The sequence below is a fragment of the Mytilus galloprovincialis genome, chromosome 4 (assembly GCF_965363235.1).
Source record: "Mytilus galloprovincialis chromosome 4, xbMytGall1.hap1.1, whole genome shotgun sequence".
Taxonomy (NCBI): Eukaryota; Metazoa; Mollusca; class Bivalvia; order Mytilida; family Mytilidae; genus Mytilus; species Mytilus galloprovincialis.
In genome coordinates, this window is record NC_134841.1 from 79733023 (window position 1) to 79753412 (window position 20390).

Genomic DNA, 20390 nt, shown 5'->3' on the forward strand with positions numbered 1-20390 from the left:
CCCTGTGTTATTAAGAGCATTCCTGTTTAAATGGAACTCTAAAGCAGAAACTTTTCTTAGCTAAACCTTTTATCAGGATAACCAATGAATATTCTTATGTTGCGGTAGTTCTAAAACGGGCATCATCATCAGCTCAGCCGTTTAGGAGTAAAAAATGAAAGCAAAAAAAATTGTTTCCATATTTAATTTCAAGGCATGTAATGCAAACAAAATTTTATGAATAACTGTACAGTGTAAAAAAAATTAACTGAAAGAAATGAAAGATAAATAGACTTATATAGCACCTACAAGGCAGCCATTGCAGATTAGTTGGTCATTATCTTCTTATTCCTAGTCAATAGTATATAAAAATCAATATGATTATATAAATGTCAGGATGAGTAGAAATAACTTAATACCAGAGGGATATATATGTTTTTTTCAGTTATCCCTGTGGATATTATTTAAATTAAGATTTGATATGTAATTGTGTAATGAGCAATAACAGACCTTTTATAAAAGTGTTCCAGTTGACCCACTTAACACATAATAATGTGATTCTTTGACTTAGACAATGCAAAAACTCTGATTGCAGGGTGTAACATAGGAAGTGTGGTTTTACCATGTGTCTAATCACAGTGGTGTAACACGTTAAATGTGGTTCAACCATGTGGAGAAACAAAGTGATTGTGGTTAAACCACTATGGTCAAACCACACTTCCTATGTGACACCCTGCAATCACATAATTTTTGCCTCATCATGGGTTTAATCACAGTGATGTAACAGTGATTGTGGTTAAACCATATGTTTAAACAACAGTGGTTAACAAAGTGAATGTGGTTAAACCATGTGGTTCTTCACACTGGTTTAACAAGGTGAATATGGTTAAACCATGTGTTAGATCCCAGAGTGAGTGAGTGTGGTTAAACCATATGTTTCAATCACAGTGGTTTAGCAAAGTGAATGTGGTTGAACCATGTGTTTGATCACAATGTTGTAACAAAGTGATTGTTGTTAAACCATGTGTTTAAACACCAGTGGTTTAACAACATGAGTGTGGTTAGATCATGTGTTTGATCACTGTGGTGTAGCCAAAAGAGTGTGGTTAACTTATGTGTTTGATGGCAATGGTTTAACAACAAGAATCATGACTTGGTTTCAATAACACAGGGTTCAGTTTAGTTTTACTCCTAAACGACTGAGCCATGTGTTTGATCACAGTGTTCTAACAAAGTGGGTGTGGTTAAACTATGTGTTTGATCACAGTGTTCTAACTAAGTGGGTGTGGTTAAACTATGTGTTTGATCACCGAGTTTTAACAAAGTGGTTTAACATTGTTAGTGTGTTTTGGCCATGTGTTTTGATCACAGGGGGAAATCAAAGCTATTGTAGTAAAATGGCCGTGTGTTTGATCAAAGTGGTATAGCAACATAAGTATCAAAAAGGTTGAAACTAAGTTCAAATTAAGTATCATCAGTGAACCTTTGATAGTAATATTTGTTAACATTTGATGACAAAATATGTAAAACTATCTGAAAAAAATGTAAAATATTTAAGCTCTGAGGCCTGAGAAAACTTATGATGTCATTATGTAGTCAGTTGTGACCTTAAATTGTTCAAATTTATGATGAAATTTTGACATAGTTAGGATGAAATTTTGACTTGATGTTTTTGCTTATCGCAACATTCAGGCCACAGAGATGCATGGACCATCATAATTTTGTTAGGATGTGTATCTGATATAATACGTCATTTTATAACAAACGTAGTTTTGGTGGCATGGACCGTGCAGCTATTTTTATGCCCCATCTACGATAGTAGAGGGGCATTATGTTTTCTGGTCTATGGGTCCGTACGTTCGTCTGTTCATCCGTCCGTTTGTCCTGCTTCAGGTTAAAGTTTTTGGTCAAGGTAGTTTTTGAAATCCAATCCACTTAAATCTTAGTACACATGTTCCCTATGATATGATCTTTCTAATATTAATGCCAAATTAGAAATTTTACCCTAATTTCACAATCCACTGAACATAGAAAATTTTAGTGCGAGTTGGGCATACTTGTACTTGGGACACATTCTTGTTAATAAATGAAATATGCTTTTTAAATGATTGAAAACAGGCAATCTGGCTTAAGCCTTTTAAAATATCATGTTTATTACAATCTGTCAACATTGTTTTATCTCAAAGGGATCTGGTGGACATGGGTCCCTGATTTTCTTCTGGCCTACATACTACTTTAAGTTATTAGCTGTTCAAACAAGTTTTTTAAGTTGAGTTAATAAAGCTTTGAGTTCATCAAAAAGTAAAATAACAATAATACCAAACTTCAAGGATAACGGGTACCACGATTTCCCCAGAAATACGAGAAAAAAGTAATATCCCCAAAACAAACTAATATATCCTGAGAAAAAGATTTTTAATGGTGTTATAGGTGTTATACTGCTTAAATTAGTGTAACAGCATACACTAATAAGGTTTAAGGCATTCATAATTAATAAAAATACATGCAATCTTCAGAAAATCGATTTTTATATAATCATATATTTATAGAAAGACAGAACCAAATGAAAAAATGCTAATAACTTTTTAATTTCTAAAAGGATTAATCTCAAATTTGAAACAAAATTAGATTTCATCATTTTTAAATGAAATTACACTTTTATTGAATAAAAACGTGTAATATCTCTAATTAATATTCTTTAATATTGTTAAAAGTAGTATAACACTATAAAAAGTAGCATAACACCATAAAAAATCTTTTTCTCGGGATATATCAGTTTGTTTTGAGGATATAATGTTTTTTTCGTATTTCTCGGGAAATCATGGTACCGAAAGATAACTTCAAACTGAAAGGTCCCTTAGATATTATAACAACAGAAAAACAATAAAATGGTATGTACTCAGATTTTGTAATATTTCAGATGAACTTATTTATATAAATATGTCATCCTTCTTATAGTACTATAAATATCACAGATTAACTAGTTCATTGAAAAATATCCTGAAACAGTACTTGAAATGAGACCCTAATGGTTAATTATATAGTTTATCAGCTTGTATAATCTGTTTCATAAGCACCCAGAGCTAAGGAAAACCAACCTATTTTTATTTGATTTGTCAAGATTTATTGATATTTTAAGGCACATTTCAAGGAATTAAAATCTACAACTTAAGTTCTCCAGAATATATTCATGTTTTTATAGCTCTAGAAAATAAGACTATTTATTTTTGAGAAACAAAATGAAAAAAAGCTGTACGTTTCTTTCCATTCATTGAAATGTATTGTCTTAGGTATAAAAGTATAAAACTAGAAATGTCTCCTCGTGATAACTTATTTTTTTGAAACATTCATACAGAAATATATTTAAACAAAAGGAAATAATGGATTCAAAATTTGGTCACCTTAATGTCTAAATGAATAAGTGTTTCCTATTCAAGCATGAGGTACGATCATGTTACACGTATTTAACTTTGATGAATAGTTAGAATAACTGACCACTGGTTCCTTTAAACACTCTGACTTATCTCATGTCAATAGTTGAAGTTGTTATATTGAATTAGAAATTGTTTACTTTGTTAAGAGTAAAGCTTATACACCTGTTTGTCAAACAATTGACTTCAGACAGATTACAAAAGTAGTGACAATCAGCAATGTTTAGAGAGTCCTACCCCTGTCAAAATGCAACCATGGTTGACCATGGTTACCATCGCTAACCATTGATAACCATGGTCAAACCATGGTTGACTGTGCTGAAAACCATGGTTAACCATGGTTAACCATGATTGTGACCATGGTCAACATCTGACCATGGTTGACCATGCTCTATTTAACCATGGTTAACCATGGTTTTCCACGTTTGTGACCATGGTAAACATCTGACCATGGTTGACCATGGTCTAATCAACCATGGTCAATTTGACAACCATGGTCTTGCACCTGACCATGGTCAACTTGACAACCTGGACCATGGTGAATAAATATTGATCTGGATTATAGCCATGGGAATTTATAACAAATTGTAAATTACTTTGAGACTTTCAATATTAAAAAATCGTGCTCGTTTTTTCAGTGGTACAATCAGAGACATATAATATGTCTCTGGTACAATGTTATTGACAATTTTTAATTTCTTTCTTCCCAAGAGGTAAATTGTGACCTTTCATGATTATTTCAATAACAATATATTCTCTATACATTTTAAAACACACATAAACTGAGCAGTAAAGCTATAGTGGCAGAGAATGCTAGTTACAGTCGGGTCAAATTTGGGACTTACAAACTTTTACAAACTGGAAGTTGGAACTTACTTTCGATCAGTATTCCTTGTTTTTTAACAGTTGTACGCTGTCATTTAACGATGTATTTCTTTCTTCCAAAGACGTAATTTCTGACTTTCTCTCCAAGTTCATAAATCTGCCTTTCTTTATCATTATACGGCATATTTTAAGAACTTGAAAACATTTCAGAGTGATATCTTTAGTCTTTATTGTTTATGTTATTCCCCAACCGGAAACACATGCGACGTCATGATCAATTATTATCACCAACCGTTAACAATGATTCACTCAGTGCGAAACATTTAAATGACTTGGAACAAACGTCACGTGATCTCAGTAAAGTTATTTCGCGCTTTAAAAATCAAGTGAAGGATTTGATGTCCAGAGTTGTCACGTAAAGAAGATTTGTTATCAGATAAGTACATTCACAGGAAATCTGTTTGATATTTTGTTTAAAAGATGTAAAAATTGTTACAGTATTTGATTTGGCTTTCATTAATTGAACACATGCCACCTGAAATGGGTCTTTAAATTTTTTTGTCAGTGTCAGTTATCCATATCAACATAAATTTTATATTTAATTGTTTTTAATTCCAGGTGTAACTGATAAAATTGTACAATATGAAAATTTTGTCAATGGTAAAATAATTTACACAATCATTCTTTTGTTTGAAAGGTAAACCAAAAAAAAAGGGGGGGTTACAATTATTTGTTTAAACAAAAACATGTTCATAATGTTTATTTTGTTGGGTGTTTTTATTATTGAAAATTTGCAAAAGAAGATAAAACATTTTTGATCCTTAAAATCTGTTATTGTATACAAATTATCAAGAACAATTGATTCTTTGTGGAAAATTTTATGTTCTTGCAGGTGGAAACTGCTTTGCATTTTATGGATGAACATTTCTGCAAGGGTAGCTTTAAAGAGTTTCATGCAATTTAGCATTTGTTGGTAGTCCTGACACAAAAAGGAAGAGAAGTATACAGGCTCCATAACAAGTAGACTAACTGTTTCAAGATAATTGAAGATTGATTTGACAAGAATGTTAAATGGCCAACCATGGTTTAATGGAGATGGTTGACCATGGTTGACTCATTAACAACCATGGTTGACCATGGTTGGAACCACGGTTGACCATGGTTGGGACCACGGTTGACCATGGTTCGAACCACGGTTGACCATGGTTGTAACCACGGTTGACCATGGTTGTAACCACGGTTGACCATGGTTCCTACCATGGTTGACCATGGTTCTAACAATGGTCAACCATGGTCATTAAAACCATGGTTAACCATGGTCGGCCAATTAACAATTTTGTCAAACCATGGTCAACCATGGTCATACAACCATGGTTGACCATGGTTAACCATGGTTCTAACCATGGTTCAAACTGCACACTGACAGGGGTAGGCTTTATTATTAAACTTTTTCTTTCTTTGAATCAGAATACAATTTGAGTATTCAGATTTATTTACCAGAGTTTTAGAGCATATATCAATGTGACAGTAACCTAACAATAGACAAATAAAACATATATTTAAGGTGTCATCCTAGTCTCACCTTGACAGTGGAAATAAATTAATAACACCTTTCATACAAATACAGAACAGATCATCTTTAAAGGGCAGATAACTCACTGATTTGTTATTCACAAACTTGTGCAACATTTAACAAGTTAATTAAGCATACAGAGATATGAGGTGTATAATGAAATATCTATTATTTCAGTGGGACATCAAAATCTGTTTGTAAAAAATAGAGCTCGGCTGACCAAGTTTTGAGAATGTCTGATAATAACCTGATTTCAACAGAGCCATTAGATTTGAAATATAGACAGAAATCTTTGGTGAAATATCAGAAACTTGCTAAGTGTTAACTGAAGAAAATAGAATGCTAAAATCTGAAATGAACGATGAAGAATCAAAATATATAGTTTCAATGCTTAAGTTATATTATCTTCACTTCAAATTGATATATTCCCTTTGATTAAACAGTTAAACCGTTGATTAAACAGTCAGTTTAACACCTAAAATAAAAGAAAAAATACATGCTAACTTTGAATTCATCAAAAAAGAACCAAGGTATAAAATTGATTTAATAAAAGAAAAATACATGTTAACTCTGAACTCCTCAATAAAAGACCAAAGTATGAAAATGATTTGAACTTCAGCCAGATATTTAAGGGTTAGATGGAGTATGTAGATACTTATTATAAATCCTAAAAGATTAATTTATATTTAAAAAAATTTGCAAGTCATATTGTAGGACATAAAAAGGATATTGATTGAATTTTTCTTTTTATCAAAATCAGTCCAGACTCAAAGTTTGGCATGAAATGATTTTTAAATACTATATTCTAGGTTGATTTCTGAGGACATGTAGACTTAAATGATCTTTTAGATTTTTTTAAAATCCAGAAGATTGTTAGATATTTAGAATATAAGTTATATCAAATTTTTTTTAAGTGGAAATGAGAGTTTCAGAATTGTTCCTGTACAAAAGTGTATTTTGGTAATCTTTTCTATTTTTTTGTTTTTGTTTTAGAAATAGGAAACTAAGAAAGCAAATTATAATGCTCCATTTAAAATTGAAACTTTGGGGATTTATAAAAGAGACCTACAAAGTGTGGGGAATATAATAAAAAAAATAATAACAAGATTCAATGTGAACCACAAATATATAAAAATAAGCTTTTGAGGACATAAAATAATCAGAAAATTTTGTTGAATAATATTTTAGTTTTCCCAAGGAGGTTATATGATATAACCTCCAACATAAATTCAATTCAGTCCTTGATCTTGAATTTATTGAAATCTTCCAAATAGAAAATATAAATTCAAGAAGTGGATAAAAATATGCCTTATTCAATTTTTCAATAAAATAAAGACATCATGTACAAGTAATTGTACATTCAGAAAGAATGATAATTGTTTTGAAATATCAGTTCACAATCTATTTTTTTTTATGGCAAATATTTCAATGCACAATAAAGTTAAAAAGGGTGTCATGTTGTCTGTCATAAAGAATAAATGGTTTGAAATGATTTTAAAATTAAATAAAGCTTATCGATTTTCAATTTATCACCAGCTTTTTGTAATGTGTTGATTTAAGGCATTTTTATTTGGATTGATAAAATTTTTCCATGCGTAATAGTGGTTTAAAATACTGCTATTAAAATTCATGTCTAATCATAATATGATTTATAAATTTATATCTCTTTTGATCACAAAAATTATCTGATTTAGAGAAAAAAATGTGATAAATATAGAACTGTAGAAACAGATGTTGTTACAGAAATATTGTTAAGTGAAGCATTTAAGAAAAAAGATGACAGTGAGCTTATGTGACAAGATATTATATAATACATTAATGGATTAATAGGGGACCAGGAAGTAATATCTCAAACTTGTCATTCCTGCATAATCAATATAAAAATAAGATGTTGTCATGAAACAACTCTCAAAAACAGACCAAATGACATAGAAATTAACAACTATTGGTCACCCTACAGCCTTCAACAAAGAGTAAAACCCATACCTCCTAGTCTGCTCCTTATAAGATCCAGACTCTTGGTTTGTTTCTTCTTTCACTCAAAAGGATATGTGATATATGTGGTCTTTTAAGTTAAATATTGTATTTATTTGAAATTTTAGTTGGTCATGTTCTGATTTTTGAATTTACCAGAAAATAAAATGGTCAGTTTTAGATACCACTTAAAAGATCAGATTCCAACTTTTTTTGTGTGTTTAATTTCTTGCTTGATTTGTATATCAAAATTGGATGCATGAAATATGAACATCACCAAATACTTTTGCCTCTAATTGAATCAAATATAGACAGACATGTCATGTTTATGAATGTTGCAGACATATTCATGTTTCAAAATCAATGCATTTGAATCAGGACATATGGTTCCACCCCCACCCCCTCTTTTGTAAATGACTGGATCCCCCTAACAAATTAATGACTCAAAATATTTGTTGCTGGATACTTTTAATGTAGTTAAATATATCTACATGACATTGGTTTTTGACCCTCCAACTTTAAACGAACTTGCTGTAAAGTAAACATGAATTTATATATATTTATATAAGTAGTTTTTATTTAACTTTAAAGGAATTAAATCACTATTTTATTTTCTATACTCAAATATTGTATTGTTATTGATCTGGACAATGTTACAGCCTTATAAGTCTTATAAGAATTTAAAACCTGTGTTTGTTTTGTCCAGTAGAATCAAATTCATTACAGGAAATTGACATCAATCAGAACATGAAAAGATCACTCAGTTCTTGGCTTTGTTCTTCAGATTGTTTTTCAAATAGTTTCCTACTGACAAGAAATCTGAATTGTAAATTTGGTGCAATGCTATGGAAATGAGTTGTAAAAACTATAAAATCAAAGAAGGTTAAAAGAATTTAATTCCTCAGGTAATCTAAGGATCAGACACTAATGGATACATTCAATGATATATTAGGGAATTAGTGAGCAAAAATAGGTTCCAGTAGAATTGTACTTTGGACATTGTTGATATGACATCATCATGATATTAAAAAAACATTATTGTAGGACACTTGAGCATCCACAAGCAACATTCTGCTCCAAGCTTCAAAACATATATCTTGTCTTAAAAGTTACTTATGAATACATTTGTTCTAATTTCATTCTCATTTTAATGTCAATGTTATGTTTTTGAATGCCGAATAGTTTTCAGAGCAAACTATTATTCTATTACTTGCTGGGAACAGTTCTTCAATTCTTGTTTAATTAATAGGCAACTTTTGATTTAAAATTATTTTTTAAACAATAAGTATGCCTCATATTCTTAGAAAAATTCATAAGACACACTTTTCAGTTTCTGACATCAATTTTAGAGTGAGACTGTTGTGGACAATTTAAAGTTTGTTATTGTAAACACATTTGTCTATTGTTTGTATGTTTAAAAAAGGGTCTTTTTGTGTTGTTGGGTTTCTGTCCCATTTGCAATTTTACCCAACATCTTTTTTAATGGAATATGTATATATGTGTGTGTGTGTTTGTGAAAATCTAAAATCATTCCATTGACTGTTATTATTATTCATTCTAGAACATCGATTCTTTCTAACGGAAACATCTGAACTATGGGACTAACAGTTTTGGAAGCTGTTGTTGCTTCAATATATCAATAAATATTAGAGTCAATATACGGGGGAAAAAATGAAAAATGTTATCCTTATAGTAAATTTATTCACAAAATAACATTTCAGGTGATATGTTAATTCATTCATCAAACATGCATGCTAAATAAACATAAGGGTAATGAGTTATATTTTTAAAATTAACTTGACTATAAATCATAGAAACTGTAGAGGCAATTTATAATGCTATGTATACATCTTAATTTAATTTAAAGAAGCTTAGTGAAGGTATGTTTTAAATTTAAAATGTGTAATGTCAGTGCTTAGCCTTTAAGGTCTTTGCAAGACCTACTTTAATTTAGGGTTTCGATTACCATAGAAATATCAATGAAACATGTCTTGTAGACTTTCGTCTCTCTATAACCAGCATAAGCATCCTTAGATAACCTTCCTTATGTGACCAGCATACATAGATATCTTTCTCTGTAAGGTGCCCTATTGATTGGTTAAATTCACCTTATTTAGAATCCGTTGAATAGTTGTCTCATTGGCAAATCATACCACATCTTCTTTTTTCCCTTTCTGATTGTGTACATAGACATCCTTTTGTCTACGACCAACATGCATAAAGCCAGCCTTCGACCTTTTGTGATCAGCATACATCATATCCTCTGTAACCAGCATTGCTTAATTAGAAATCCCTCTCTCTAACCAGCATATGCAGCAGTCAATATTAATTACAATGGAGCAGCATATAAGCATTAAAAATGTCCTCCAAAACATTAAACAGAACCAATTTTACTGCAGACCAGATGTGCATTTAGATAATAATTGTCTCTTCAGTGATGCTATAATAAATCATGCAACTGCACCAGAATATATGCACAACAGCAATGAAAATACCTTCAGCATATTTGTCATATCAAAATTATCTTGCCTTCTAAAAGTTTGGTGAAATAACAATTATTTGTACCCCTGATAATGAGACTCATTACTGAATTAGACTGAATGTTTGTTAATTCCTCACATCTTAACAAGCAGATTTTAATTGTGTCTTTTTATTCGTTCAGTTATCATTTCTACATTTTGGGACAGACATTAAAGCTGCTATTCTTTCTTTCAAACAAAGGGTCTCCTGGTGCACACATGTAAAAATGCTTCAGGCTTTATAGTTCTATGTAATACACTGCTGTGTTTGTTTGTTGTCTGCAATCAAGTAAAACATGGAAGTTCGTTGAACTCACCTTTTTTTTTACATTTGATGTTATTGATTGAAAGAAAGTATTTGTGTCATGACATATTAACATGGAGTTAAACTTGCTTTTCATATAAGTTTATAAAATCATTTGGTTAAAAATAAACTGGTTCAAATTAATTAATTAAATAGACTGTTAGCTCATGAGTTAGGCTGGTATTCCTTCCTTCAATGTTTAATGGAGTCTGTATTTTGTTTGTTTGAGGAAATTGATTGGATTAGCTTAAAAAAAAGTTCACATGAGAAACAGATGAGTTATTTATATATACTGTTAGTATTAATGATATAACCACTACAGAACATACGGATTTTAGTTTAACTTGTTTTCTTTTGGTATTGCAAATATATTATTAAATGAGGGGGGTCTTAGATGGTGCATTTAAGATATGTCATTATATATATTCTTTTATATGTTATCTCATCCGAAATTTTGAATTTTATGCATTTTTAATGCATTTTTTATTTTTATGTATACTATTTTTTTAACTTCTCTGTAACCTTTGTACTTGCATGGTTTTATGAGAATAAACTATCTATCTATCTATTAGCTCGGAATTGCTCTGAACTACTCATGGTCTATCTTAAATGAAAACCAATTTCCTTAAAGAATGAAATCTCTTCTTGCATGTAAATTTAGCTTTAATCATATTGCTATATACTATTTCTACTACCAGTAGGATTGTTATGAAAATTGTTAGACTGACATGTCCTGTCCTTGCTAAAGGATTATGTAATGAAAAGTATCCAACCATATAATCAAAATCTCAGTTTGCAGTCATTTAGAAATCATGCTGTACTTTGGCAATATGAAACTACCTCTATATATATTGTCAGCTTCAGATTTCCAATAATTGTAAGTGCAGATTTTAATTTACCAAATTACTAATCTTCATACTAAGAATGTTTCACCCTGATAAAGTTTAAAAAACTTTAGTAATCAGTAGTAATGGATAAAGATTTGTTTGGTCCTCAGGGTACAATGTTCTAATGACTTGAAGTTTAGCTTGTTTACAGTTACAGCTAGATCTACCTTAAATGACATGGTGCAATGTAACATTGTCTTATATGACAAGAGGCAGTAAACAATGCCTAAAATGACAATTAGGTGCAATGAATATTGCCTTAATGAAGAGGTTTGATAAATATTGCCTTAAATGACAATTAGCAATAAATATTGCCTTAAATGACAAGTTGTGATAAATATTGCTTTAAATGACAAGGTGTGATAAATATTGCCTTAATATGACAAGGTGCAATAAATATTGCCTTAAATGACAAGGTGCATTAAACATTTTCTTAAATGACAAAGTACTATTAGTATTGCCTTCAATGACAATTTTGATAAACATTGCCTTAAATGTTAAAGCGCTTAGAGTATTATGTTTATTAGATAGGCGCTATATAAAAGCTATGTAATAATGTAATAATAAAATGACAATGTGTGATAGACATTGCCTTAAACCACAAAGTATGAGAAACATAGTCTTTTTAGAAAGATGTGATAAACATTGCCATATGGACTATTGGTGAAAGTATACAAATTTCACACATTATAAAAAAGTTTGTCTCGATCTCAATTTCATGTATGGAGAAACACACAGATTGAATATGTTTAAAGTTGATGTAGTGTTTTTGCACTAAAATTGAACTTTTAAAACCTATAATTATGATCCAAAAAACTTAAACAAACTAGACATTTGTTCTGTCTTCATCCTTAATAAATTTGTTATACCGATGTATATGGATTAGATAAAAAAATCACAGTAGTCTTGGATGTTTTGTGGCCAATGTCGTTTGAAACAACAAAAAAAAACATACATGTTCTAATGTGTCAGAAGTTTGTCCGATATCTTTGCATATTTTGTAATTATATGTTTACTTTTAGCCTCGTTCTAAACAAATTATATTGTTGAAATCATGATAAAATGGCATGAAATTCTAGCATGTTTTCAATTTGTAATACTTCACAAAAACAACTGAGCAGTTCACGCCAGAACATTTGATGTTCTCCTATATATATTAAAATCCAACTTGAGTAATTCTTCATAAATCCCTCAGACATTTTAATGTCTATGAAAAAACAATAAAACAATCAAATTTCTGTGCAGATATCAAACAAACTTTAACATTTGAAGTAAAGGCATACACGTGTGCTGTATAGTTTGATGCATGCCAAATGCATGTATTACATAAATTTTGTTGAGTGTAATTTAGGAGATGGATTGCTGGAACACAATCATAGATAAACACTTATATAACTGTATAATGAAAGAAATTGTTGTGTTAACAATCATTATACACAAGTTAGATTATATTTGATAAACAGTAAATTAAAAAAAAACCATGAATATTTCCAAGAACATTGACATATCTCAGTCTACACATATGTATGGATAAAAGTTGAAATAACACAAATAGCTAAAAGACTACAGGAGTCAACATATATCCATCTTTTACAGTAATTCAAATTCAATGAGCTTTTTACTTTTTTACTGGCAGTTTTCTGGCTTTCATAGTTTCATTATCACTAGTTTTGGAGTTCATAATATAGTAGAGTTAACTTAAAGTTTTATACCATTTTTATACCCCACGCAACAAAGTTTTTTTTCTTTTTTTTTCTTACACTTATTTAATTTCTCCAATGACAATGTGGGCACGTGGGGTATGTGAGCGTGCTCACTAAGGTTCTTTAATTTTTACAAAATGTAAAAGTTACTAGATAACCTGGAATTGCTGTTTGATAAACTGACAATCAAGTTTAATATTACTGTTATTGCATGTGTTATAACCAGTTTGAGTATGAAAATCTAAAGCAGGTGTACAGTCATGAACATTTGACAGATAAAAAATGGCTGGTTTTTTTTTTTAAAGGAATATAAAATCCCAATTTCTGTCTGAGTTAGTGCAAAAAGTGTTTTTCTGTTTAAGTAAACATATTGAAACATTCAATTGACAGCTTTAAAACCAAATTTCCATGCTTTCATGTTTTTAAAAAAATACTTTATACATTTTTGTGTGTCTGCAATTTTTCTGGAAGTGTGCCTTTTGGATCATTATACTAAATATTCCTGGTGGAATTTTTAGCTCATTAACAGGCAGGGGTTTCATGAAGATACATTTGGCTTAAAGTATTCTTGGTTGACATTTTGGCTCACAGTGTTCCTGGTGAAAGTTTTGGCTCAAAGTGCTTATTTAGAACTATTGCCAAGTAAACTTTTGGCTCAAAATTAAACTATTCGTTGTGAATTTTGTCCAATAATGTTGATGTCAACATTGGTTGTCAAGATGTTCTTGCTGAAACTTTGCAGAGTCATCTGTGAATTTTTTGCCAAGAATATTTCCACCGACTTTTGGCTGTGAATGTACTTGACAAGTGATCCCAGTGAGCCTTTGGTCCTTAATATTCCTATTTTCTTTACTGTGTTTTCTTGTTTCTTTTATTTAATGTGCATATAGTGATCTTTTGACACCAATTAATAAACCATACATGTCTTTTCTTTTGCATCTTAATGCACTTTTTTGTCAGAGGGTTCCTGATGAAGTCTTGGCATGATGTGTTCCTGATGAACTGTTGATCCTAGTTAACTTATTATGAGACTTTCCTTCTTTGCAAGCCAAGGATAAGGATCTGGTTGCCTTTAACCTAGGAGAGAAGAGAACTAAATTGAAACCCTTGGCTAACAAAGAAGGGAATGAATAGGTGAAACTGTGTACATGATCTGTTCCTCACCTTTTAGTATTAATGAATTCTCAATAGGCAAGCATAAACCTATTTATAGACTTATTTTTTTTTTACCAAATACAGATTATACTCTAAAACATGGTCTTGCATGCAGAAGAGTACATGGAAAAAACAAATATAGCTTCTGTCAATAATAATTAAATTACGATATCTAAGATATTTTTTATTTGATACAACCTTCCTTTTCACTGATGTGGTTGCATGTGAATTTAAATTATCATCACCTGAATTATAACAAAAGGTTACATGTAATGATCTTGTAGAATTTGCTTCAGTAATTTCTTTCTATTTCTCCATCTATACACATGTTTTTATTTCCTAATTGCATATTTAATGGTCCAGTTTACAAGCTGTAAAAGAAACATAATCTACTAGGTTTTATTACATCTTAATGGATTCATTTTAGTTATAGTTCATGGCATCCAAGTTAAAATAAGTATACAGCTTAGATATAAATGAATAAACACAAAAGATGTGGAAAAATCTATCTTCTCCGCCTACATGCACAGGAAAAGGAAATTACATTTGGTGAAAGACAATGATACAGAAACAGTTCTAGTACCGAGACAACATGAAAGAATTATAAAGTGTAATAATAATGCCAATCAAATTGGTAAAAATATGTCATTACTTATTTTTTCTTTCTTTTAATATGATTTGTAAGAAATTGATGAGCTTTGTTCCTTTTAGGGTCAGTCACAGTGATATGCGTTTGAACACAGTTAAATTAGAAAGAAATGAAGTGTATCTAAGATACCACATAATATTGATATGCCAGTTGATTATTTGTAACACCTTATGGCATGTTTGTTGTCTTCTTACTTTCTGTACTATCAAGACCTTAAATAAATCTTTAAAAACCCAAAATACAATTCTATAATCAAACCTCAATATCAAGAGACCCAACATATCATTTTTTAATCAAATCTCAGAAGACCAAACACACAATTGTGTAATCAAATCTCAGGAGACCAAACATACAATTGTGTAATCAAATCTCAGGAGACCAAACATACAATTGTGTAATCAAATCTCAGGAGACCAAACATAAGTTTTGTAATCAAATCTTAAGGGACCAAACATGCAGTTTTGTAATCAAATCTCAAGGGACCAAACATACAGTTATGTAACCAAAATCTCAAGGGACCAAACATAGTTTTGTAATCAGATCTCAAGGGACCAAACATACAGTTTTGTATTCAAAATCTCAAGGGACCAAACATACAGTTTTGTATTCAAAATCTCAAGGAACCAAACATAGTTTTGTAATCAAATCTCAAGGGACCAAACATAGTTTTGTAATCAAATCTCAAGGGACCAAACATACAGTTTTGTAATCAAATCTCAATGGATCAAACATACAGTTTTGTAATCAAATCTCAAGGGATCAAACATACAGTTTTGTATTCAAAATCTTAAGGGACCAAACATGCAGTTTTGTAATCAAATCTCAAGGGATCAAACATACAGTTTTGTATTCAAAATCTTAAGGGACCAAACATACAGTTTTGTAATCAAATCTCAATGGATCAAACATACAGTTTTGTAATCAGATCTCAAGGGACCAAACATACAGTTTTGTATTCAAAATCTTAAGGAACCAAACATGCAGTTTTGTAATCAAATCTCAAGGGACCAAACATACAGTTATGTAACCAAAATCTCAAGGAACCAAACATACAGTTTTGTAATCAAATCTCAAGGGATCAAACATACAGTTTTGGAATCAAATCTCAAGGGACCAAACATGCATTTTTGTAACCTGCAAAATCTCAAGGAACCAAACATACAGTTTTGTAATCAAATCTCAAGGGACCAAACATAGTTTTGTAATCAAATCTCAAGGGACCAAACATAGTTTTGTAATCAAATCTCAAGGGACCAAACATACAGTTTTGTATTCAAAATCTCAAGGGACCAAACATACAGTTTTGTATTCAAAATCTCAAGGGACCAAACATACATTTTTCTAATCAAATCTTAAGGGAATAAAGATACAGTTTTGTAACAAAAATCTCAAGGAACCAAACATACAGTTTTGTAATCAATCTCAAGGGACCAAACATGCATTTTTTGTAACCTGCAAAATCTCAAGGGACCAAACATAGTTTTGTAATCAAATCTCAAGGGACCAAACATAGTTTTGTAATCAAATCTCAAGGGACTAAACATACAGTTTTGTAACAAAAATCTCAAGGAACCAAACATACAGTTTTGTAATCAATCTCAAGGGACCAAACATGCATTTTTGTAACCTGCAAAATCTCAAGGGACCAAACATACAGTTTTGTAATCAAATCTCAAGGGACCAAACATAGTTTTGTAATCAAATCTCAAGGGACCAAACATACAGTTTTGTATTCAAAATCTAAAGGGACCAAACATACAGTTTTGTATTCAAAATCTCAAGGAACCAAAGATACAGTTTTGTAATCAATCTCAAGGGACCAAACATGCATTTTTGTAACCTGCAAAATCTCAAGGGACCAAACATACAGTTTTGTAATCAAATCTCAAGGGACCAAACATACAGTTATGTAACCAAAATCTCAAGGAACCAAACATAGTTTTGTATTCAAAATCTAAAGGGACCAAACATAGTTTTGTAATCAAATCTCAAGGGACCAAACATACAGTTTTGTAATCAAATCTCAAGGGACCAAACATAGTTTTGTAATCAAATCTCAAGGGACCAAACATACAGTTTTGTAATCAAATCTCAAGGGACCAAACATAGTTTTGTAATCAAATCTCAAGGGACCAAACATACAGTTTTGTAATCAAATCTCAAGGGACCAAACATAGTTTTGTAATCAAATCTCAAGGGACTAAACATACAGTTTTGTAACAAAAATCTCAAGGAACCAAACATACAGTTTTGTAATCAATCTCAAGGGACCAAACATGCATTTTTGTAACCTGCAAAATCTCAAGGGACCAAACATAGTTTTGTAATCAAATCGCAAGGGACTAAACATAGTTTTGTAATCAAATCTCAAGAGACCAAACATACAGTTATGTAACCAAAATCTCAAGGAACCAAACATACAGTTTTGTAATCAAATCTCAAGGGACCAAACATAGTTTTGTAATCAAATCTCAAGGGACCAAACATAGTTTTGTAACAAAAATCTCAAGGGACCAAACATACAGTTTTGTAATCAAATCTCAAGGGACCAAACTTAGTTTTGTAATCAATCTCAAGGGACCAAACATGCATTTTTGTAACCTGCAAAATCTCAAGGGACCAAACATACAGTTTTGTAATCAAATCTTAAGGGACCAAACATACAGTTTTGTATTCAAAATCTCAAGGGACCAAACATAGTTTTGTAATCAGATCTCAAGGGACCAAACATACAGTTTTGTATTCAAAATCTAAAGGGACCAAACATAGTTTTGTAATCAAATCTCAAGGGACCAAACATACAGTTTTGTAATCAAATCTCAAGGGACCAAACATACAGTTATGTAACCAAAATCTCAAGGAACCAAACATACAGTTTTGTAATCAAATCTCAAGGGACCAAACATAGTTTTGTAATCAAATCTCAAGGGACCACACATACAGTTTTGTATTCAAAATCTAAAGGGACCAAACATAGTTTTGTAATCAAATCTCAAGGGAACAAACATACAGTTTTGTATTCAAAATCTCAAGGGACCAAACATAGTTTTGTAATCAAATCTCAAGGGACCAAACATACAGTTATGTAACCAAAATCTCAAGGAACCAAACATACAGTTTTGTAATCAAATCTCAAGGGACCAAACATAGTTTTGTAATCAAATCTCAAGGGACCACACATACAGTTTTGTAACAAAAATCTCAAGGAACCAAACATACAGTTTTGTAATCAATCTCAAGGGACCAAACATGCATTTTTGTAACCTGCAAAATCTCAAGGCACCAAACATAGTTTTGTAATCAAATCTCAAGGGACCAAACATAGTTTTGTAATCAAATCTCAAGGGACCAAACATACAGTTTTGTAATCAAATCTCAAGGAACCAAACATACAGTTTTGTATTCAAAATCTCAAGGGACCAAACATGCAGTTTTCTAATCAAATCTTAAGGGACTAAACATACAGTTTTGTAACAAAAATCTCAAGGGACCAAACATACAGTTTTGTAATCAAATCTTAAGGGACTAAACATACAGTTTTGTAACAAAAATCTCAAGGGACCAAACATACAGTTTTGTAATCAAAATCTCAGGAGCCCAATCATTCAATTTTGTAATCAGATCTCCGAATTTTAGAAGAGCTTTAAACCATAGTGATTTAAAGGGCTATTCAAAGGTGAAATTATTGTTGCCATAATGTTAGATAGGTTCCTGTAATTATATGCTCTCAGTGTTATTTCTGAATTCACAACAATTTACACCAACCAAGAACTCATTAAATGTAATGGGATAACCTGCATTTATAATTCTTTTACCTAAAAAAGGATGAAATCGTGGAAGACCCGAGTCTCTTAAATTATTGAAGTCTTTCCATTTGTGTTAGCCCTGACTTTTTGGTGTAAATTAGATTCATCCAATCATGTCTTACTGGGTGTTTATTATACAAACAATACAGGGTTGGTTGATTGTTGAGTTCTAGCTATATAGTTGGGACAAAGCCTTTAATACTCTAAGGATGAAGAATAATAAAAAAAATACTGTGAAAAAGAATGTTGTGGAAAAGATCAATTAAATTCTGTTTTGGAGATGATTGATTTCACGTTCCATGTTATAAATATTAAATATTGCCTAAAGCTGACATAATAATGTCAGAATTGTGTGACATCATACTTATCTAGAAGTTCATAATTCATCTTTATATATTCATGTTCAATGGCTTGATAAAAAAAATGAATTTCATGTTTATCATAAAATTTTCTTATCTGGAAAATAAATTAAAGAATGAAGGCAGAAGTGTATAATGGAATGCAAATTAAAAATTGAATATTTTATCAACCTTGTTTCTATTTGTGGCAAATCTAAGTATTAAAAGAATTTAAATCCCACAGACTTTTTTTCCACATGTAGGGTTTTGTTTTTAAAGTCTGAATTATTTGGTTGTATCACATAGACAGATATCTGATAAGAACCATTTTGTTTGCAACTTTTCGTAGTGGTGAGACTGTGGTCTTTGTATCAAATCTATAAACAGTGTGTGTATTATTATGGTCAACTTTCTGTTTTCCTAAGGTATTGTATGAAGAAGCTTTATGCCCAAGTGTTATCTTCCATTTAAAATGGCTGGACAAAGTTTGTAACACATGGACTAGGCCTTTAATAATGACCAGATATGATTTAAGCACATAAAGTATGCTATTTACAAATGATTGGATAACCAATTTGTTACTCTTATACTTCTTTCTATTAAAAATTTTGGACACACTGCATTGTTGTAACTGATGCAACTACCATCTTCCAATATGGCTGTAAAACAGAAATATCCCTTAAATTATTAGAAATTACTTTGTTTGATGACCAAATTGAATTACCATGAGTATCGGCAGTTTAAAGAACTCAAGAAATCAAGTTCAACCACTTAGTGAGGCTTAGAATAAGTCCTATAATAATGTTTGATAATCTGAAAAATCAAAAATTGTAATCTATTTCAATATTCACCCTGACCATTTGTTGCAGTTTGTCATACTGTCGTTGTCCTTTTTCATTTATCTGACTTACAAATGTTACTTTATCTGACTTACAAGTGTTACTTTATCTGACTTACAAATGTTACCTTTTTCCATGTTATTGTTGCTCTTTTCAAATTGATGTCTTGTAGAAAATTATGGTTTAAGCCTATTGTTGTTGCCTTTTTAATTTATATATATATATGTAAAATATCATAGTTGTCCCATTCCAATTCGTACAAATTAACTAGTCATTTTGATCGGTTGTTGTCCTATTTCATTTTTAACTTGATTTATTTTTTTATCATCATCTTTCAGTCCTTCTGGGATTTGATTAGAAATTGTTTATGTAATTTTCATCTGTGCTTTGTTGTATTAGTTTTTACAT

General features: G+C 30.9%; 2 protein-coding genes across 9 annotated transcripts in view; one reads left to right on the plus strand and one right to left on the minus strand.

Annotated features, from left to right (window-relative positions):
- Positions 1–20390, plus strand: part of LOC143073064 (vitamin D3 receptor-like) — a 158316-nt gene that overhangs the window by 82868 nt on the left and 55058 nt on the right. The window lies entirely within an intron of this gene.
- LOC143070936 (uncharacterized) lies at positions 15536–16336 on the minus strand. Its single transcript, XM_076245036.1, has 3 exons — positions 16254–16336; positions 16088–16133; positions 15536–15613 (listed from the first exon to the last, which is right to left on the minus strand). Exons 1-3 carry the CDS (start codon positions 16334–16336, stop codon positions 15536–15538), a joined length of 207 nt encoding a protein of 68 aa, XP_076101151.1.

Bases quoted from the DNA above. Each gene is read 5' to 3' on its own strand.
- LOC143070936 (XM_076245036.1), bottom strand. From the start codon at position 16,336: ATGTATGTTTGGTCCCTTGAGATTTTGAATACAAAACTGTATGTTTGG. The intron at 16,134-16,253 runs GTCCCTTGAGAT...GAGATTTTGCAG, and splicing joins AATACAAAACTGTATGTTTG to GTTACAAAAATGCATGTTTG. The intron at 15,614-16,087 runs GTATGTTTGATC...TGGTTCCTTGAG, and splicing joins TGAGATTTGATTCCAAAACT to ATTTTGAATACAAAACTGTA.